The sequence below is a fragment of the Hemitrygon akajei genome, chromosome 26 (assembly GCF_048418815.1).
Source record: "Hemitrygon akajei chromosome 26, sHemAka1.3, whole genome shotgun sequence".
NCBI classification, from domain to species: domain Eukaryota; kingdom Metazoa; phylum Chordata; class Chondrichthyes; order Myliobatiformes; family Dasyatidae; genus Hemitrygon; species Hemitrygon akajei.
The window spans coordinates 32,694,228-32,717,083 of record NC_133149.1 but is presented as its reverse complement, the minus strand read 5'-3'; the positions used below and the strand labels follow the sequence as shown (position 1 = coordinate 32,717,083).

The window sequence follows — 22,856 nt, the reverse complement described above, 5'->3', positions numbered from 1 at the left end:
CTAGGTACTCCCTCTATGTATTCAGTAATGCTTGACGGCTCCCACAGTGTCAGCTCAACTGTTTTCCAGTCCTCCTACAGCTCTTCCACGTACAATGTCTGGGCTGTCCAGTGAGTCTGGAGCTCTAGGCAGTTGCCACATTACAAGGGCTCCTGTAGCTGGATTAATATCTCCTGGGCTTTAGGCCAACCTATTCTCTGCTTCCTGCCACTGGTTAGACAGCTCGTCCCTGGGTACCTTCTACACAGTGACTCAGATACATTGCCCAGGACAGGCTGTGAGCTGTGACTCGAACACACTCAGCCCCTTCCTAACCAGAAACTTCTGATTTCTCATCAAAATTGATGGACCTAGAGAGGAAAACACAAGCTAGAACAAACAAGGTATATAAGATTCTTGAAGAAAGCCTTTTCTATGATAAGGATGAACTCTTAATCTCTCAATCTTCCTCATCATGGCCATTACACTTTATGTATCTCTGCATTCCACCTTCCCTGTATTATGCATTCTGTTACACGCTCACTCAGAATACCTTACCCTTTCTTTTCTTCTCACCTGCCCATCACCACACTCTGCTGCCCCTCCTCCTTCCCCTTCTCTCATGGTCCACTCACTTCTCATATCAGAATCCTCCTCCTTCAGCCTTTTACCTTTTCCACCTATCACCTCCCAGCTTCTCACCTCAACATACCTCCTCCACCGACCTATCTTCTCCCTCACCTGGTGCACCCTTCACCCGCCATTTTGCACTCCTTCCCCTCCCTCCCCATCCCCCTACCTTCATATTCTGGCTTCTTCCCCTTTCCTCTCCAGTCCTGATGAAGGATCTCAACCCAAAATGTCAACTTGTTATTCTTCTCCTTAGACACTGCCTTGGTTGCTGAGTTCCTCCAGCATTTTGTCTGTGTTGCTCTGGGTTTCCAGCATCTGCAGAAACTCTTGTGTTTATGATTTTTTGCATTTTGTCCTTTATTTTTCCTTTCATACTACCTTATTGTACTTGTATATGGAAGGATCTGCTGGATAACACACCTCTGTGCTGTTCGAGAAGAAATTCCAGTGACAAGAAGTGACCAACATTACTTATCCAAGTCAGGATGTTGTGCAACTTGGAGGGAAGCTTCCAGATGACACTGTTCCTGCTTAGCTGATTGCCAAAGCATTTCTGTTAATGGAGATCGTTCAGGGCACATGACGCATTTTATTCCCGGAGGAAGTGAACTGCCAAGGGCTTTGGCTGCCACTTTATGGATTGAGTTACCATGTCTGCTGTGGTGAACTACATATACCTGTCTGGACACGCCCCCACCCCCCGCTGACTGCTCCTGTGGCTCCTCCCACAGACCCCTGTATAAAGGCGATTGGAGGCACTGCTCCTCCCTCAGTCTCCAGGATGTTGTGTGGTGGTCTCTTGCTGCTAATAAAAGCCTATCGTTCACCTCCCGTCTCCGAGAGTAATTGATGGTGCATCATCTGCACAAAGCAATACGGATAGGAGAGTAGCAGGAGGAGTTAACTCAGTGCACTCAGAAAAAAATCAGAGACATCTGGACACCATATTTAAGAAAAGAAGTCAAAATCGTAGGGGATGTCCAGAGGAACAGTATGAAGGCTGCAGCACTTCATTATGAGGTGAGGCAGGATTCACATCTTTTGTTCTGCTCTGTGACCGAGATAGTCGAAATTTATGAAAGATTTGGTGAAATTAATGGGAAATGATTTTCCACTGACAAGAAGATTATTGACAAGATGTTGATTTAAGGTCATCAGCAAAGGAAGTAATGAATAAGGAAATTTTTCCATTTGAAGCAAAGTGTTATAGTTTGGATTATGGTGCCTGAGTGAGTGGTGAATGCAGATTCCAAGCAGAATTTTAAAAAATACCCTCCAAATGATCAGGCCTGTGGCAAAATTGAAAAGAAATGGGGGGAGGGGGAGAAACTTTGAAGGTCTGCACAGGCATGATATGCCAAATATCTTCCTTTTGCTCTATAAGGTTTGAAAGCTATGTGTCCATTTGTTTCAAAATATCATGAGCCTCTTACCCCCAGTTTGTACTGACAATGTTCCCCATCAGTTTCATGTAAAAGTTTTAAATTGCTAAATATGCATCATTGAGGATTGCAGGAAACACACAAAAAAAAACTATTGTCTTTTTATTGTCTGCATCAGCAGCCTAAAATGCAAAATTCTTCCTCTCTTGCAGGTGAGTAATGGAAGTCTTACCATTTCATCGGTGGGCCGGAGTGATCGTGGGCCCTATACTTGCCGGGCTTACAGTATTCAGGGAGAGGCTGTCCACACATCTCGCTTGGTGGTTCAAGGTAACTTCCACTTTAATTCTAATGAGCATTCAAATGCAGTGGCATTTTTATTTTTTATTTTAAAATCACATTAAACTTCAAAGGCAATATGTTTTGGTATATTTGTCTTGAAGTAATTAATTCTATATCTTTGGAATTAGGTTCTGTTATATAATGTCCCAGAGATTGTGGAACACATGTCCACAGATCCCAGCAGGTAACTGGCTTTTATTGGTTGTGGCATGGAAAGTAAGAGTAGGGAGCTTATTGAGGTGGTCTGTAATATAAATTACGACAGCTCTAGTCCTGAGCATGGTTCTGGTATCCATGTTACAGGAGGAAGGATTGCAAGGAATTGGGGCAAAATGAAATCACCTAAGTTATAAGGAGCTCCTGGCCTGGGAGAATATTAGAGGTAGAAACCCTCATCTCTTTGAAGAAAAATGAGCTGATTGTATGAAGCAGATCTGCAACACTGCCAATTAAAGCTGGGAGGTGGGACTGCCTACAATAATCACCTTTTGCCAAATAGCTTGTTTTGGTGATACAGACATTTATGATTCATAATTGATTTAATTACTTCAATTGGACATTTTAACAAATACAACAGTAAGCAAACAAAAACTGAACAACGTTTGTACACGTAGCTTTGAAAAGACTATGGCCTCTGTTGGTCAGGGTCAACTGTGAATGTTGCTTCCTAGCTGTCCAGATACACAAGCCTGGGCAGTAGGATATGGAGAACAAGCTGGTGTCTGTGTAGCAAGCTCCCCCTCTCCACGCATCTGATGAAGCCAGAGGAACAGCAGAGACTGACACAGTTTAGCACCAGCAGCATCACAGGAGTTGCCAGTCAGCATTGAACTGCCTTTGCGACTCTAGCTCTGGATTTTTCCCTCAGGGTTTACGCCCGAAGCCTTCCCCATGAGTGGGTATAGCCGCAAGGCAACGGAGGTTTGAGATCAGAGTTTTCCTTCTCCTAGATTAGCTGCCAACCACGGCTGATGAGCCCCATCTGTCCGATGCAACTGGTTTTAAGGCACCAGTAACCCACCTTTGCCCCTTCTCCTGTCAGTAGAAATGGTTCCGTCAGGCTTAGTAGCTAAGCCACATGTGAAGGCCAGGGGCAGGACTTGGTTATCAGAGGCTATTCGAGGCACACCCCATCGGGAGCATTTAATAGGTCATGGGAGAATCTCGCTGTTACTCCCCCCAGCTGTAACAACCTTAAGGAGCCTCTAAATAACTAGATATTTGGTACCTTGCACTCTCTACATCCATTTTGTTATTCCTTGTTGGATCTTCATAGATACTCTGAAAGTAGTATTTAACAAGAAACTCAGAGATCAAATATCTCAGGAAATGAAGGCTGTATTGAAGACTACTGGACTATTTTGCTATTATGTGAAATTTGTTGGCATTGAAGACCCTGTGCTGAAAATACTTTCATATGAAGTGCTGTCTGTATTATACACATCAGAGAAAATTTGGAAATTAAACCTATTATGCTGTCATGTTGAAAAACTGATTCAGAACGTGAAAGACTGTACACTTCCTCTTTGTGCTTGTATGATTACCTTCAAGCAGCAGGCAATGTACTGCTGATGGCAACAAAACTGTTCTTTACAATTCTGTAATAAAGGTAAAGGCACTCAAACCCAGTAGGCTTTCCTAAATTGTTTTGAATCATTTTGTCTGTTGGTTCAAGGTAACAATTCTATGTGAGATTCTGGCTCAAGGGCTTCTCTCGGCATTCAAATGAAACGAGGCATATTTATGATACCAAGCCTCAGCAATGTAGATCTACACTTTGGAACATCACACTCTCAGCATTCAGTTGTGGAGCCGGTACGGTCTCGCTCCTTGTACTAGAACACTAGCAAGTTACGAGCAGATCCAAGAGCGCCTCTCGCTCAGATGATGATCCTACAGCAGCCGTCAATGTTTGTCTCAGTGTCTTTCCCTGGGACGTGCTATCTTCTCATTGCTGCTATCAGGGAGGAGACACAGGAGCCTAAAGACACACACACAATGTTTTATGAACAGCTTCTTCCCCACTGTCGTCAGATTTCTGAATGGTCAATGAACCCACGAGCACTACCTCAGTCTTTATGTTCTCTTTTTGGACTTTTGTTGGACATGTTGGACTTTTCTAATATATATTTCTTATGTTTCTATGTATTGTACTGTACTGCTGCCACAAACATTTAATAATAAACCTGCTCTGATTCTGGTTCTGAGAAACCTATGAAGCACGTGGCCCTGCATTACAACAGCAGTTTGGGTTGAATCTTGCCAAAAAACTGTGCCTCCCCTTCCAGACTTTCTTGGCAGACACGCATTCCAGAGGGAATCGGTGATAATCTCGTCCACATCACAGCAGCTCAAGGGCAGACTGCAGAGGTACTGAGAGACCACAGCTACATATGTACGACCTGGATAAAACCCTTCACATCACCAGCCAAGCAAGGTCTGGGTGCTCATTTGGAAGTTGTAGTGATGTGACATCCTGCCAAATGACTTTGACAGGCTGCCAGGGAGCCATCCACCAGGATGGGCATTGCCTTACTCAACATGGCCTGAATGACATTCTATGCAGATCACTACCTGGATGATGTGAAATCAAAGATATTTCTCTGCACAGGCTTTTCTACAAGGGACCAGTGATGCACATACTTCTGCTAGATGAAACGCCCAAAGTCCAATGACAAAGCCAATCCTCGGCAATGCTCAGGACAAGTTGAATTCCAACATGCAATGACAGAGACTGAGATGGAACAGTACAGCATAGGAACAGGCCCTTCAGCCCACAATATCAGTGCTGGGCAATAAGCCAATCCAATCTAATCCTACCTGCTTGCAAATGGTTAATATCGCTCCATTCCCTGCCTCGTCATGTGTCTATCTAAATCCGGCTTAAGCATAGCTAGTACGTCAGCTTTCACTGCCTATCCTGGCTGTGAGTTCCAGACATCCACCACACTCTGGAAAAAGAAACTTGTGTTGTAAGACCCCTTTAAATCTTATCCCCTCTTGGCATTTTGACCCTGTGGTAAGTAGATAGATGGCATATGAGGGGAGTGGCCACATGTAAGATGAAGATGTTTAAGCACCGCAGTTCAGGCAGGCAGAGTAAAGGGAGGTTGGTGGCATAGGCCTCCCTCTGGAGCTATCCCTCGCTCACACAGATGTACTGTTCAGGATACTGTTAAGGCACGTGCAACAAGAGCCAGTGTCAAAGCACCATGGGTGGCTCAAGAACTCAAGAAGGGAAAAGAATGTGAGAGCCACAGTGCTTGGGGACTCAGTCATAAGTGGAAGAGACAGACATTGATTCCCTGCAAGTCTATTTTTGTTCTTTTGGTTTAACTTCTCCCTGTGATCCAGCGAACACTAAGCTCCTTTCACTGCTGCCTACATCGTCAAATTAGATGCAAAATAGCTGCAGGGTTTGTTCATATTTGCTGAATTTCTGGGCAATTTATTGAATATTGATTTATTGAATTATCCTTTTAAATATTTGTTTAAGTACAAGAGTATTGAGCCTTCATTTGTTTCCTAAAGCGAATTGGTTAGGAAGAGAACATGCTATTAATCCTCTGTTACATTTCTGTCTGAGACTCTACGGAAACTATCTATAGGACCCCGGGAAGTCTCTTCAAGTTAATTCTTACTGAACTGAATGTTCCTGGGTGTTGCCCGTGGTTCCAAAGGGGAATACGACCATGTAGCCACTTCAACAGGAATAAATCCTAGACACACTGTTAGCCTGGGACATACTGAATAACAGATGGCACTCGTCATTAAATATTAGTGATGAATTAGCACAAGGATATTATCTCTGATCCTTGAGCAGATCAGATCTGACTTAGGATTGGAGACTCCATTCATTTCAAAGGAAGCTTTCATCTGAAACTTAGGAAACAAAGGTAGGTTTATAAAATTAGTCAGCTTTAGTTTCATCTTTGTAACTATTTTTAAGTACTTTAAGCTTTTTTAGTTTGTTTTTAACTATTTTATGAACATCACTTGAAGTGTTTTTAAATGTGTCTGAATGGCTTCAGGCAAAGTTCCACCCTACAATGGCCCTCGCTGCACCACCTGAGTCCCAGTTACCACTGCATCTGGCCCAAGTAAGTCAGGTGGGCAGGTGGCAACCAGGGCCATACTGGCTGGAATATCAAAGATCAGAGGATCTGAATGATTCCTTTTATTACCTCAGCCTTTTCAGAATGTGCACAATGTGCTGTATCGATGACCCACCTGGGTCTGAAAACTCAAATGTGGCAAATCATATGCTATTGTTTCTTTTATATTAGTATATTACTACAACAATACCCCTTTTAGGTCACGAACAGATACATTGACTTTTCCCATATTGCATACTTCTCCCAAGTACAAATGAGATCTGCCCATTTTAATCACTTTGGTTTCTTATAGTTTAATCTCTTCTCATGAGGTAAATCCTGAACTGCTTATACTTCCAGTGTTTTCTGTTTGTATTACAGCTGAATGGATTTTTCTTAAAGTCTTGAAATTGCACTGTTTGATCATTCCCTCAGCAGAACACTACAAAATTCTAGTTTTATGTAGTCCCAATCCAATGTCTTGACCCAAAATGCAAACTATCCTTTTGCTCCACACACGCTGCCAGACCTGCTGAGTTCCTCCGTGAGTTCATTTTTGCTCTATCTTTCTACTAATTTGCAAAGCAGGAAATGTATAAAACTGAATAAAATTTCTGATACTGTAAATTGCTTGACGACCAGCTCAATCAAACATTTGGAAAGACAAATGAGCAACTCACTTTGGGATGGTGCCTTAAAAAAACCTGTTTTCCCCTGGATCTTTTCAATATTGTCAGACTTCAATGGGTTCATGCCTTGTTGCTCCTTATTTGTTCAGACACTCCTATTAAAATAGCAGGTAGCAACGGTACAGCTGCACTATTTGCACTGGGACATGTGGCAATAACCTATATTGTAAAATCATCAGTTTTGAAATTCAGGCTGAGCTAACCGTGACATCTTCAACAGTGTATTATTAAAAGGTAACCCTTGGAGGAAGAGTTAATCTTCATTGGAACAATCTGTGAAACATTCCCATTGTGTAAATTTAAACATGGTAAATATTAGTCACAAATTTAAATCAAGATCAGTGACCCCATCTGTAAAATTCCCCCATTCAGGGGGAATATGGATGAGAATATAGCTTCTGTAAGTTTTCAGACATTTAGTAGAGCTGTAGATGAAGAATTTTGTCCAAGGATATAGGGAAACATAGATAATTTGGAAGATTGGACAGAGTGGTGACAAATGGAATTTAATTTGGACACATGAAATAATGCACTCCAGGAGGGCAAATTCTAGTAGGGCATGTGGACTAAATGACAGTGTACTTAGGGGCATTGGTCTACAGTGAGGCATTGGCATGCAGCTCCATAGCTTCCAGGTAGAAGAGGCATTAGAGGTAGATACAAAGGTATTTAAGCTTCTTGTGTAATTTACTCCCTTTAACATTTGAAACATTATTAGGCCTGCACTCCTATCCTGGAATGTGCTTCTGCTTTTCCAGATACCACTGACCTTATTTTCCAAACAACTGCACTAAGGTCAGTCTCCAGTTTTGGAGTTTGAAGATTATCTTTATAATAATGTACAGTACTGTTATCAGCCAATCTAGGTCATTTTTATTAAATTGGATTGTTCTGGTGAACTTTGACTCACACTGTCAGCCTCATAACATATCTTCAAGCTGATCAATAGGGCACACTCGGCATCCAGTACAAATTCATCATTTCATTTTATAAATCTTTTATTATTAAGCTTTATCATGTGCAAATCTGAACCCGAACATTGCTAAACTTCAACATATTGAGAATGGGTGCAAAGAATATCTGGAAGGATTTTGAAGGGAGTACTTGATTCTCACTTTGTTTATTGGGATTCATAGCCTGTATTTAGGTCTATTTAATTTGTGTGGGTTTGGAGCTGCTAATTACCCTGGGGATGTTGGTGTGGAGTAAGCCCAGATGCATGCCACTTCCAAGAATCCATGCCAGAGCTTCAGTTTACCTTATGGTTGATTGCATTCAATTCCAAGTAAAAAGACCCTTTTGTAGGACATTATAATGAATTGGTCTGGAGTCCCTCAGCGGGTGTTTAAGTATCATATTCTGAGTAACATACAGCAGTCCTGGTGAATCAATAATATGTTTCAGTGTTTTGTAGGTTTTACTTCTGACTCTCTAAAATCTGAACAAAGAATATATGAAGCATGAAGGTAGAATGCCCATCGTAAATGGAGTGCTATGATACAATATGTCAGATGTTAGGAGATGCTCCACCAATCAATGCTAATGGAGAACCAAAGCTGCCTATCTTTTCTAAATAATAAGTTGCAGTCTGGTCTTTCTGTAGTGCCCTTAATTCCCCCCACCTCCAGCCTTGAAAAGAGAATGGTGGTAAATGTGGAACAGTTCTGCTTCATGGCATTTGCACAGTAATTACACTACATGGTCTGACAGGTATTCACAGAAGCTATTGGCATTACTTTCATACCTTTTGGTTTACTGGGCACATCAGCAGAAACCTTTGTGACCCTCAAGCCAGCTGTACAGTCCAAAACGAAAGTAAATTTTTCATAGAATCAATGATGCGTTGTGGCTCAGGAGACCATTCAGTCCATCAGGCTGCTAGTAGAACAATCCCATCAGGTCTAATCAGCCACAATTTGTATCCTGCTCAATACCAACACCCTTGCGCCAGTCTGATGCTTTATGCATTGTTTTCTCCTGAGGGTGTATCGCATTCAAATGTCACCGGTTAATTTGTGCTGTACCCTACAGTATTTAATTTATGCACTTTACATTGTTTATGTGTAATTCATCCGTACATTTTATCCTTACTTTCATAAGTTATTGTGTGTTATGTGTACTACTGTGCTTTACACCCTGGTTCAGAGAAACGTTGTCTCACACGTATATAGTTAAATGACAATAAACTTGATTTGACTTGACTTGACTTAGGCCTTCTGGTGAAATTATTGCTGGCAACACAGACTGAAATTGTTTCCGATTTCTACTGTGCCCTCAGCTATTCGCCATTGAATGAGGACTTTTATCCAATTTCATGTGGTCCCCAGGGAGTGGGAAATCATGCACCCCAGCTCTCTCCATTCCTGCTACAGGAAGGCGATAGTAAGGTTAAAGGTAATTTAAAATGAATGGTGGAAAAAGCAGGAGGGGCCCAATGGCAAACTCTTGCTTCTAATTTCTGTGCTCATCTAGAGTAGATTTTAACCCAGGGAGAGTCTGAATATCATATTCTTTAACATTACACTGAATGTGCAGAGCCTCACATAATCCAAGACATGACTACCAGCTGTCTCTTTTACTTCCTCTAGCATAAGCACATGGATGATAGAAAAGTGGAGGGCTGTATGGAAGGGAAGGGTTAGATTGATCTTACAGTAGGTTAAAGCATTGGCACAACATCATGGGCCAAAGGGACTGCATTGTGCTATACTGTTCTATGCTTTATGTCCTATGTGTTTCAAAAGTGCTTTTCTAGTCTTCACCAGCTCCATGGAACATTATACAGAGATGTACTCTAAATGTAGTGCTCAAAATTCTAGGCAATAACTATTTACTCTATGTCATTCGTTGCTACCGGGTCAAAATACTGCAACCTTCTTAATGCACACAAGCATGGGATTTAAATAGCAATCAGTTGCTTAACACTCAGAAGACGGTTTGTAGCAAAAGCTTCAACATTCTTAACAAGGTGGCATCTCCCGCTGAAATGCAGTTTCCGCTCGTGTTAGAACTAAAACCCACTCTTCACCATCTACACCTCGGACTTCAACTACTGCACAGATTCTTGCCATCTTCAGAAGTTTTCTGATGACTCAGCCATAGTTGGATGCATCAGCAAGGGAGATGAGGCTGAGTACAGGGCTACGGTGGGAAACTTTGTCACATGGTGTGAGCAGAATCATCTGCAGCTGAATGTGAAAAAGACTAAGGAGATGGTGGTGGACCTGAGGAGGGCTAAGGCACTGGTGACCTCTGTTTCCATCCAAGGGGTCAGTGTGGACATGGTGGAGGATTACAAATACCTGGGGATACGAATTGACAATAAACTGGACTGGTCAAAGAACACTGAGGCTGTCTACAAGAAGGGTCAGAGCCCTCTCTATTTCCTGAGGAGACAGAGGTCCTTTAACATCTGCCGGACGACGCTGAGGATGTTTTACGAGTCTGTGGTGGCCAGTGCTATCATGTTTGCTGTTGTGTGCTGGGGCCGCAGGCTGAGGGTAGCAGACACCAACAGAATCAACAAACTCATTCGTAAGGCCAGTGATGTTGTGGGGGTGGAACTGGACTCTCTGACGGTGGTGTCTGAAAAGAGGATGCTGTCCAAGTTGCATGCCATCTTGGACAAGTACATTCATCCAGAGACTCATTCCACTGAGATACCACACTGAGCGTCCTAGGAAGTCATTCCTACCTGTGGCCATCAAACTTAACAACTCCCTCGGAGTGTCAGACACCCTGAGCCAATAGGCTGGTCCTGGACTAATTTCCACTGGGCATTATTTACTTATTATTATTTAATTATTTATGGTTTTATATTGCTAAATTTCTTCACTATTCTTGGTTGGTGCAGCTGTAACGAAACCCACTTCCCCTTGGGATCAATAAAGTATGTCTGTCTGTCTGTCCCGCCTGTTGAGGCTCTGCAATGCTGAAAGTGACCAGAACACCTCCCCAAGCCTCAGTTTCTCAGCTTATACAATTATCTACCAAATTACGCTTTCTACCTTCTGACTGATTTGCAGTCAATTGCACTTTGACAGGTTACATGCTCCACAGGACCTGTCTATATATGTCGAGCTCAAGATTGATCAAGCTGGCTTAAAATTGGCTGATGTTGGATTGGACTTGGATCAGGTTTTAATGTTAAGCACAAGCTCATCTTCAGACAGCTTATCCTTCATTGAAAGGATGTAGATGTTAGGTCAGATTTGTACACTGACTGCACTGCAGCATCCCACCACTTTCCTAACCATAGATATCTGGAGAACTAAGCTAAATTTTATCTCTCAATTAAAACATTAGCAGATGTGTTGCACAGTTCTTTCTCAATTGATGGAGAATGCACATACAGGACCCGTTACACCACCTGGGTCTGGATTTTACAGAGTATTTTTATTCCATAATTCCAGCATTAGATCTATGGTGTTTAAGAAACTAGTTTCTTTGATCATCCACCTATTGCAAACCAGAAGTATTTCTTTAGATGTTCCTCGAGTTTGTACGTTGCTAGTTTAAATGCTATACCACACGAGTAAATAGAAAAAAATCATCTTGTAAGTTGAAAGGATGTTGGGGCAGAAATTCATCCACAGCTACATGCACTATGATTGCATTTCATGTCATTCTCTTGTTCCAAGATTCTTTTGCATTAATGAAAACAAGTCCTGTGCCTGTATCCTACAATACCTTACATTAAAGACTTGTGACAATTGAAGTATTCCAGTTGTTTGTAAATGGTTCAGATTTATTATCACTGATTGATATGATGTGAAATGTATTGTCACAGCAATACTGTACAGAGACATAAAATTACTATATATTACAAATAGAAATAAATAGTGCAAAAGCAGTGTTCTGTTTGTGGCTTCAGAAATCTGATGGCAGAAGGGAAGAAGCTGTTTCTGAATTGCTAAGTGTGGGTCTTAAGGCTCCTGAACTTCCTCCCTGATGATAGCAATGAGAAGAGTGAGAATCCTTAGTGATGAATGCCATCTTCTTGAGGCCCAACTGTGAAGGCATCCTTGATGGTGAGGAGGGCTGCGCCCCTGTTGGAGCTGACTGAGCCCAGCCTCTTGCAATTGTGTACGTTGGAGGATCAGGATTAGAGTTGTGGCCAGGCCTTGTGGTAAAGCCAGGACCAGAATTGAAACTGAGACTAGAAATCTTGAGGGGAGGTTAGTAACGCAAATTCACGTTCTACTGGATGGGCGTTGATGTGAAGCGTTATCTCTAAGTCTGCTCCCACATTTGTTGGCAGAGGCAACATTTTCTGTTGTCATTTCACATTTCTTGAATTGTCACTTTGGTCACAGTTGGGCTTAGATCTGCATTTTTACGGATTTCCACCAGTGTGCGTGTTGATGTTTCTGAGCGTGTATCACATGCAAACTGTAGCTGGCATCAGGCCAGTGAATAGGTAAGTGTTTGGAAGTGAAATGATGTGAAGCAATGCAACATGTAAGGAAAACAGAATTTCAGACACAAAATTGTCTGTCTGTTTATTTAGAAACAATAAGATTTAATTTGTTCCTGTGTGCAATCTGTCATTCTTACACAGAGCTTTGGATAAATACTTTGCTGATGGAAAGGATGAAGGGAACAGTGTGCCCAAAGGGAGAATCACAGATGTACCGACAGACAATATGCACTTAGGGAGATCCTCACAAATCAGATAGAATAGACCAGTGATTGTGCTGCAAGGGAATAAGTAAGAGTTTGAGAAATGGAAAGACAACCAGATACAGAGCAGACTCTGCTCCATTGCAGCTATTGTCCTGCAGATGCATCAGGCAGCCAGGTTTATATAGTGGACGGCAAATGTCTAAGCATATCAGCAAACGTCTGCTGCTGTAAATGTCAGGTTGCTCTCCTTCATTTGATCACTGTTCAGTATTTCCCATGTCAAATTCACCCATCCTCTTCTGCATTGCAGTTCATTTCCACATTAGGTTCTTCCGGTATCTCTCCTTGGGACTTTGTGCCAAGTTTGAGGTATTTGGTAACTCTGGTTCACAAATGTTTCATCACAGGTCGCTCATTTCACTTTGCTCTCAAACATATGATTGATTCCTTTATTTAGGCTGAAGAAAAGTTAGCCTGCAAATGATCTCCACCTCAAATACCTCAACCATCAAACTCTTAAACAAAAGGGGGTAACTACAGTACACTCATTTGCCCATCCGTTGAGATGTTCCCACAACCAGTTATCTCACTTTATCTTATTATTTCATGTTCCTGTTATTTATTGCTATTTAATTATATTTGCATTTGCACATTTGTTGTCTTCTATGCTCTACTTGATCTTTCATTGATCCTGTTTACAGTTACCATTCTATAGATTTACTGAGTATGCCCACAGGAAAATGAATCTCAGGGTTGTATGTGGTGACATACATTTACTTTGATAATAAAAATTACTTTGAACTTTGAAGATGTGCCAACCAAACTTACAGATAATTGTGAAACATTTAAGCTACAATGGCTTGAAATGTGACAGCAGCTCATTCCTACTATTGATATCACTGATGTATGGCACACTCCTGCTTTAGACCAATTCTTGCCATGCATACACTGTTTCCTTTCCCAAGCTGAGTTCACACTTATCTTTCAAATCATTAGTATGCCAGATTCCTACAAGACCAAAGTCATAGTGCCTCGCTACCTCTTGCCTCACCTCCTCCATATTAATGGCTGCTTGTTCATTTTGGATATGTCGTGTTCCCTTTATCTCAGCCACAGGCCCCTTCCGCACTCTCTAGTCTGTGATGGCTTTGCCTGTTACGTCCGATAATGACAGGAAACCTGTGTGGGAGAGTTTTTCAAAGTGGAAGAGACAGTTCCACTCTCTCAGCCTCAGAAGTCTGAGTCCAAAGATACGAACAAGCATCACAGACTGGCTCACAAGCTGGTGTCCCACAGCATCAGAGGCTGGGTTCAGTCCAAACTTTGGGTGCAGTTTTTGTGTGGAGTTTGCATGTTCTCTCTGTGACTATATGATTTTCCTTTAGGTCTCCTGTCTTCTGCAACTTCTGCAAAGTTTTGTGGGTTAGTTGGCCTCTAGTGTATAAATCAAATTGATGAGAACGTTGGGAGAATAACATGAAAATGAGATTAAGGTAGAAATGGACAGTACAAACTCATGGAGGGAGAGGGAGAGAGAGAGAGAGAGAGAGAGAGAGAGAGGGAGGAGGGAGGGGAGAGGGGGAAAGAGATGGGGAGAGAGAGGGGAGGAAGGGAGGGAGGAAGAAAGAGAAAGAAAAGAAATAAAGAAACAAACAAGCAAACAAGGCCTTTAGCCCAGCAAGTTCCAACCAGCCACTTGATTCAATGGATCAAAATGATTCTCTAACTCTCATTCTAAATTTCAAACCAATTGTGAATTCTTCTGCTCGTCATGGTAACTGAGAGCCCCGGTAAGTTGGAAGTGATGGATCCATAAACATATCTTGCCTCATATTCCTCTTCCTTGATGAGTACTGAAGTGCATGGGTACATTAAATATAATTGTCTCATCAAAGCCCTAGAATGAATCCAGAAGTATTTGAACCAAATGCCAGTATTAGTGTGCAAATATGAATAAGCTTGTACTTTGCAATTTGATGTAGAAAATTCTGGAAATAACACTAAATACTGGAGAAAACAGAATTGGTCAAGCAGCACCCGAGGAAAGAGAAGCATTTAGTATAGCGATTCCCAACCTTTTATATGTCATGGACCAATACCATTAAAGAAGGGGTCGTGGACCCCAGGTTGGGAACCTCTGATTTAGCACTTCAGGCTAGGAAACCTTCATTAGATTCTCTTCCCATAGATGCTGCCTTACCTGCTGAGATTTGTCCAGCATTTTCCTGTTTTATTTCAGAGTTCCAGCACCTGCACTGTTTTGATGAGCTATGTTGCATTAAAATGCAGGCTACAGTTTGAGTATGTTCTACTCAATGCTGTGAAAGTATTAACAGGTAATGTGAGAGCACTATAAAGGCAAGTGGAAAAATCTGGAGCAATTTGATGCAATATTTATTGTGTGCATCTGGGTCACTTCCCTACAATTGGGTGGGTTTGGTAGATTGTTTAAATGCCAGCTTCTCATCATCGCACTGTGTACATGAATAGAACAGTCCACCACTTCCTGACAGCATCAGAATCAAGTTTATTATCACTGACATATGTTGTGAAATGTGTTGTTTTGTGCAACCAGTGCAGAGCAATAAATTAAAAATTACCAAAAGTTACAAAAAAAAAGAATATTGCAAGAGCGGGATAGCAAGGCAGTATTCAGGGGTTCATGGACTGTTCAGAAATCTGATGGCAGAGAGGGGGAAGCGGTTCCTGTACCTCAGGGGTTTCCAACCTTTTTTATGGCATGGACCAATACCATTAAGCAAGTGGTCCATGAACCCCTGCACCTCCTCCCTGATGGTAGCAATGAGAAGAGGCATGTCCCAGATGGTGAGGGTCCTTAATGAAGGATGCCACTTTTTGAGGCATCACATTTTGAAGATGTCCTTGATGATGAGTGCTGAACTTGGCTACCCTGTACTGCTTCTGCCTCTATGGCAGGAGCACCATTTCCGCCACCAACAAATGGGATCTGATAATGGGTGCAACTCCACAATGTTTGTTTGAGTCTGTGCATATTCATGACCCTCCATCCAGACATATGCAAAATATTTAAAGTCTCCTTGAGTCTTATTAAGGCACACTGAAGTTTGCCCCATATGAGCCAATGACAGTTACCCTTTCAATTCAATTAACCTTTTGAGTGTTGCTTTTGACAAGAAATGGCACCATCACTCTCTATCCTTTGCTGGTGGTCCAGTTTCAAGTAAATTGGCCTTGGGATTTCTGGCCAGAATAACTTCCATTAGACACATACACAGTGCACAATACTTATTCACTTACTACCCGTTCTGCCGCTGGGCAACAATGAAGGCCCTCCATCTCTGGCGGTGTTCAGGGCTTCCTTCATCATGTCAGTAATGCAAGTCCCGGGTGGAGACTCAGGAATACCGTCACACTCAGATGTAGAAGGATTCTTCATTGCTGTTTCCATAACAATTTTGTTTGTCCAGTCAGGGTTGTTAGACCTAAGCTGAACTCCCGAACCTGGAGGACTGGTGGACCACTATTAGTCTGGCCTCTACCCTTTGACCTGTTTGGCATGGGTGACCCTGCCAAGAGCCAAAGCATGAAGCCCCGACTCCAACCAACATAGCTCTCCGGGTCATTGAGGCACGCAAACCTCCGAACCATGACAAGGTTGTGGTCCTCTTGGAGAACCTTGCATATACTTAACTAAAATCTACATTACATTTTTCAGGATGTGTCTCACGTGGCCCAAAAAGAGATAAAGAATCAGGACAAAACTGTGTAGCATCATAGATATTTATTACAGATTTGAAAAGCTAGACATTGTTGTCCAGTCTGAAAAAATAACCTTACTAGGTCAGAGTTAGAACAGTAATTAAAGTTTGAAAGTCGATCAGTTGTTATTGCCCAGAGGTTAATTAAAGGGATTTGCCAGAACCTCACTCACCTTGCCAACAGCTAATAGGCTGAAATATTGGAGCAGGTTTAATAAGTCATTTTGTTGACTAGCTGATGTAGTAGAGATTTTTCCCAGATGAGATGCATCTGCATCAATGTTTAAATGTAACAAGATTACAGTGGTTTAAGTTACAGCTGTTATACCTCCAAATGCTGTGTAGATCATGCAGTCCTTTTTATTAGGCTTATCTTTGGAGAAAAAAACCCATCTTGTTTCTTGTGAAGTTTGTGCAGTTTTCGAAGGCTCAAAATATTTCATTGCAGTGCATTTGACATCACATACTGAATACTTTTACACAATGTCATGTTAATCCATTTCCCAAGAGCAACTTTTCAATAGCCATCCCTGAAATTTGAGCAGAGCAGTCAATCAATGATACTGAGGCCCCTCTAGAGTGCCAGATTTTCCCAGCTGCTAGAATACAGAATATAGTAACAATGCAAACTGACAATAAATTGATAAATAATACAGAAATATGAGAATATTAACTAATAATTCCTCTTAGTACATTTGACTTTTATTTATTTAAGGTCCGAGGAATACTTTTACCATCTGCGCTATTTGGTTAAGTGAATATTTATTATATTACTAAATTAATGGATCCTCTCACTGTCATTGCATTCCATTGTAAAAGCCTTTCTCTTCCTATGAGATTCATAATATAATTGACACCCTCTCAGACAAAACCACCACCAAATTATCTCTCCTCCACAACCATCAGCCCATCTTCAGCCTCCTTTCCCCCTCAACTGTCATATCAGCATCATTCTGAGCTGTGCAGATTTTGTCTGCATAAATTTATCCGACTGAGCTTACTGGCAGCAGTAAATCACAGCTACATCTTTGAGGACTGGCTGTAACCAATGAAAGAGGCCTGTATTTCCTGCTCCCTTTCACAGCATCCAATAAAGCCCATTACATCTTTTCCAGTGCCTGACTATGTGAGAACTCCCTGTTCAACCTTCATTAATCTTTCCAATAAGTCTAACGAAAGTTTGCAGCAAATGTGATTCCAAAACAAAATGACTAAAGGCTGGTATTACATTGGTCTTGTGAATGGGAAGGGTTAACAGTGCAGTGCTCCTGCAAAATAAGGCACCTAGTAAACTGGCCAAATCACGCTGGACCCTTGTGTTCACCACGCCCTACCCCCTATGTGATCTCCACAGTCAGACTACAGGTCTCTCCAATCACCAGGCCTCGATGCCACAGTTTGTTCTGCAGAACAGAGCAATCTATCAGAATCAAGGTTGAGTCGTTTCTGTTCCAGCTTTGTGGATTCTGAGGTGATTTATGAGACCACTGTGGGGCCTACGTACACTTTGCCATGAGGGGAGCTTGTGCTTGAGGGGACATACAGGTGGATTATTTGGAATACTACACATGCCTTGGTGCCATCGCGATCGGAGGTCCTCAGAGTCTTTCCCAGTGTTTCTGCATTTTGAATAACCACAGACCAGGGATTCCAACAAATCATGAAACAGAATGTTGGAAAGGAGACTTTGAGAATACTTCTGAAGCATTTTCACTCTCCTTTTGGAACTTTCCTCTGGGAACAGACTTTGGAATACAGTACTTGTTTCAGGGGCCCAGTCTCAGACATACAGATAATGTGGACCACTCGCTGGAGTCAGATCGTACTAAGCTTCATATTTATATTATAATTAAGATTAAGTTATAGTTATTGAAATCATACTGAGCTGGTGACATGAAAGAGGATACTGACATTCATCCAACAGGACTGCCGATTGATTAGGCCCAGGAGTTTCTCAAGTTGTAGAATTCTTTGTTGGCTTCATCTGTTTCCCAGAATGATGTTAGGTGATGTGTATAGATGATAGTTCAGGTTCAAGTTCAAGTTCAGTTTATTGTCATTCAACCATACGCTTGTATACCACCAATTGAAACAATCTTCCTCCGGACCAAGGTGCTCAACACAGTACACATAACTCACACAAAACACGTAAAGTAATATTACCACAAATAAATTAACAAATAATAAGGTGCCTATATGACACAAGTTAAAAAGTAAACAGTATAACGTTACTGGCGCTTCATACATGTTGAGACCTGGGTGGTGGTAGGGAGTTCAGTAGTCTTATGGCCTGTGGGAAGAAGCTGTTCCCCATCCTAACAGTTCTCGTCCTAATGCTACAGTACCTCCTGCCCAATAGAGATTGCTGGACGGATGGGAGGGATCATTGACAAATGCTAAGGGCTCCGCGTATGCAGCACTCCTGATAATATCTCTTTGTGTGGAAGAGAGACCCCGATGATCCTCTCAGCAGTCCTCACAATCCTTTGTAGAGATTTGCGGTCAGATGCCTTGCAATCCCAGTACCAGGCGGTGATGGAGCTGGTCAGGACACTCTCGATAGTGCTCCTGTAACAATTGGTAAAAATGGGGGCGGGTCCTGCCAGAGATTGCGAGACCTCTGTCGCCCAAAAAAAGAGATGAAACCCACGTTTCCGTCAGGATGAGCGTGCAGAAGTCTTTCATCTCTTGCTGATTCAGTCTCAATACAGGTAATCCAGTTTATTTTCTAGTGGACGAACATATGAAAGCAGAATCAACAGGCAAGGGTTTCATACAGATCTTTGCTCTTGCTTTCTTGTACATCTCCTCAGACGGCGTCTCCTGTAGGTGAAAACACGGTAGCGTTGTGGTTATCACTGTTACAGCTCGAGGCATTCCGAGCTGCGGAGTTTCTGGTTTTTTGCCCACAGTCCAAGGGTTAATCGGTCATTGCAAATTGTCCTGTGATTAGGTTAGGGTTAATCGGGATTGTGGAGTCGCTTGGGCGGCATGGTTTGAAGGGCCGTAAAGGCCTACTCTGTGTCATATGGCTAATTAAAATAAACATGGTGCACAACGAGTCCATGTTGCGGAGCTTATTTGCCGTTAGCAACTCGCTAGTGAGGTAGACTTGCAGTACTTGATGATTTTAATATCCAGCAGTGTCGTGTGATCATAAGAAAGATGTAAAGGACAAACAATCATACCATTAGTCGGAGCCGGAGTGGCCGCTGCGACGGAACGCACCACCATCTTTGATGTGATAGTGTGGTCCTGTGTTCAAGTGAAATGGAGGCCATGGTACGTTCACATCTCCTACAGAGAGAGAAGCTGAAGTGCCGGACTGGCTTCTTGTGAAAACAGTATTGAAGGAGGTGTAGACACGAGAGACTGCAGGTCTAGAGCAACAGACAATCAGCCGGAGGAACTCAGTGAGTCGAGCAGCAACTGTGTTTGGGGTTTGGGAGTTGGTGTAAGGAACTGTTGATGGTTCAGTTGAAACCTTGTACGTCGACAGTTCCTTTCCTGCCATAGTTGTTACTTGGCCCATTGAGTTCCTCTGTCAGATGGATTGAAGCTGGCCATCTCCTCTTCTTCATGTTTGTGATTGCGGAGTGATTGACAGTGCAGAACTGCTGCTGTTGGACCCGTCCACAAGAGAGGTAATATTTTAGATTGTGGGCTTCTTCTTGAGGTGTGAAAGATGCTTGTGCATGACTTGCCCCTCCCTATTTCACAATAGCCCTCCCATTAAGAATGCCTTCCCTTCCTTTCTCCCTTTCCCCTCGCTGTTTCCCATCCCTCCTGCACTCCCCCTCCACCCTGCCTATCCTCTTTGCTATGTCCCCTATTTCCGACCAGCCCTGCCCTCCACTTTCCAGTTGCATGCTCTCTCTGAAGGTGTCACTGCTTTTATCCCCCCCACTAACCTCTTCCCCCCCCCCCCCCCCCCACAAACACTTCCTCGCTCCTCTCCTGCCCATCCACTACCTTTTGCTCTCACCAGGGCTGGTGTTTGAGCAATGGCCTCCTTCTGGCCCCAGTAGCACATAGATGGAGCCTTGTGGCTCAGGAGACCCCAGCTTCAGACGGCTCTGGTGACCCTTCACTGGCTACCTGTATCAAGAAAATGTCTTTGTATCTTAATGTCTTTGACATTAAGAGAAATCTAAAAACAATTGAGATTGATTTAAAATAATTAAAACAGTTAAATGATTATTTTAATATAAAATGTGTATTTTAATATTTGTATTATTCATTAAAATATCAATTGTATAAAATTATGAAGGACAAAGTTGCTGTAGGCAGTAATTTGCCACCATAACAACAGTGCCTATAATCAGAGGGCATAGGTTTACGGAAGAGGTTTGAAAAGGATGTAAGGAAGGTGGTTTTTCATCCAGAGGGTGATTGGAATTTGGAATACACTACATGAGAGGGCAATGGAGGCAGAGACGACTCTATCAGTTGAGAAGAATCTAGCTGAGGTGCCTCAAGAAGGGGGCATCCATCATTAAGGCCCCTCATCATCAGGGGCAAGTCCTTTTCTCATCAATACGTTAGAGAAAATGTATAGACTCACACAGGAACAGCTTCTTCTCCCCTGCCATCTGGTTTCTGAACAATCCATGGGCAATACCTCATTATTCCTCTTTTGCACTATGTATTTATTTGTATTGTAACTTACAGCAATTTTTATATATGCCTTGCACTGTAATGCTGCAAGGAAACAATAAAATTCACAAGATTTCATGGCATGCGCATATCAGAGATAATAAACCTGATTCTGATTCGGATTTTGACAAGACACAAGACCAACTCCTGGTAAATGGGACCAGTGCAACTAGGTGCTTAATGGTGGGCAAAGGACAAGATGGTCCTAAAGGACAGTTTCTGTGCTGCATGACTCTATGAGACTAATGTAATTTAATTAGACTATATGTAAGTTCACAAACTTTTCCTTCTAGTTTCAAAGCCCCATACATACTCATTCAGTGCGTTGTGTCAATGTCATGGGATGAAGAACCAGTTGGACAGTTCATACATTGTAGTCCTCATTCCCTAGTTAAAGTTCTTGCCCAAGTACCACTTAGAAGTGAAGAGAACATACTGTATATATCCACCACCCTGTTTGCATTAGAACGGAGATCAAGAGAGACTTTAGTTTCTGAATGTCTGAGCTCAGTCTGCTGGTGTAGCTGCTGATGAAACACTGAACAGTCAAGTGGGTTGAAGGACTCTATAGACCTTGTGACTAACACTGGAGCACAACCTGACTCAGTAACCATGAGTTAATGTCCTGGTTGCAATCTAATACAAACAGGAGCATTGTGAAAAATCTAGCCTGTTGGAATACAGATCGGAAATAATTTCAGGTGACTGGTGTCGATCAGGAGAAGAAGAGGAAAAGTTGCATTTATTAGCTTCCTATGCTGCCATTATTGAATGTTGTAGCAGGTGGGGACTTCACATTATCTAATCGTTTGACTTACCTGGCAATGGTGCAGTCGGTAATTCTTGTGGATATCATGGGCAATGGCATTCTGTCATTTTAAAAATTTGTTCCATTTCTGCTGTGTTCAATACACATTGATTTTTCAATCACTTTCTTTCTCGTCAGTCATCGACAGTCACTTGAGTATTATTTTACCGGATTGAAAGAAACGTGGCCATACTTACAGTAATACAGTATGTGTTGGTAAGAAGAGGTTTCAGTTCTGCATTTTATTCCTGTGCATTAAAAATTGTTCAGAAGTATTCATTTAACTTAAATATGAGTCAATAAACATTGGATATACGAGGGAAAAATAGAAGAATACTTCTCTTAGCAGCTACATTGGATAAGTTATTTTGCAGAGTTAATTAAATTGCTATTTTGCATAAACCTTTTATAGATGACGTTTTGATAGATCATTCAGTCAGTTTACAATTTTACTACACAAAGACATCATATAATGTTGGTTCAGCCCAACTATTTCTTGACATCTGTTAAAGGTTGAAGTACAATAGACACAGACTTCACTGGTGGATATTGACCCAGAATGCAATGTTATCTTTTAAAGTGACATAGGTACATTTTTTTTCCAAATCATAGATATTGATGGCACAAAAGGGGGCCATTCAGGTCATTCAGCACATTGTGTCAATGTCATGGGAAGAAGAGCCAGTTGTATAGTTCACATGTTACAGTTCTCAATCTCAGGTTAAGGTTCTCACCCAAGTACCTTTTAGAACTCATGAAAATGTTCATTCACACTACCCTGTCTATGATAGAGCTGAGATCAAGGGAGGATTCAGGGAATGTGCACAATCCTCACTGTGAGCAGAGTCCTTGTAGAGCTAAACCATCTTTTAGAGTTTGGATGAGAGGGTGCAAGGGATCTGCCAAAG

The 22,856-nt window shown here is 42.1% G+C and overlaps 1 protein-coding gene across 2 annotated transcripts in view; it reads left to right on the top strand.

Moving 5' to 3' along the window:
* igsf9bb (immunoglobulin superfamily, member 9Bb) overlaps nt 1-22,856 on the top strand; it is a 711,231-nt gene that overhangs the window by 477,280 nt on the left and 211,095 nt on the right. For both annotated transcript variants that reach the window (XM_073029796.1, XM_073029795.1), the window contains exon 5: nt 2,207-2,324. In XM_073029796.1, the coding sequence (XP_072885897.1) occupies nt 2,207-2,324 (118 nt within the window). The remainder of the gene's footprint in view (nt 1-2,206; nt 2,325-22,856) is intronic.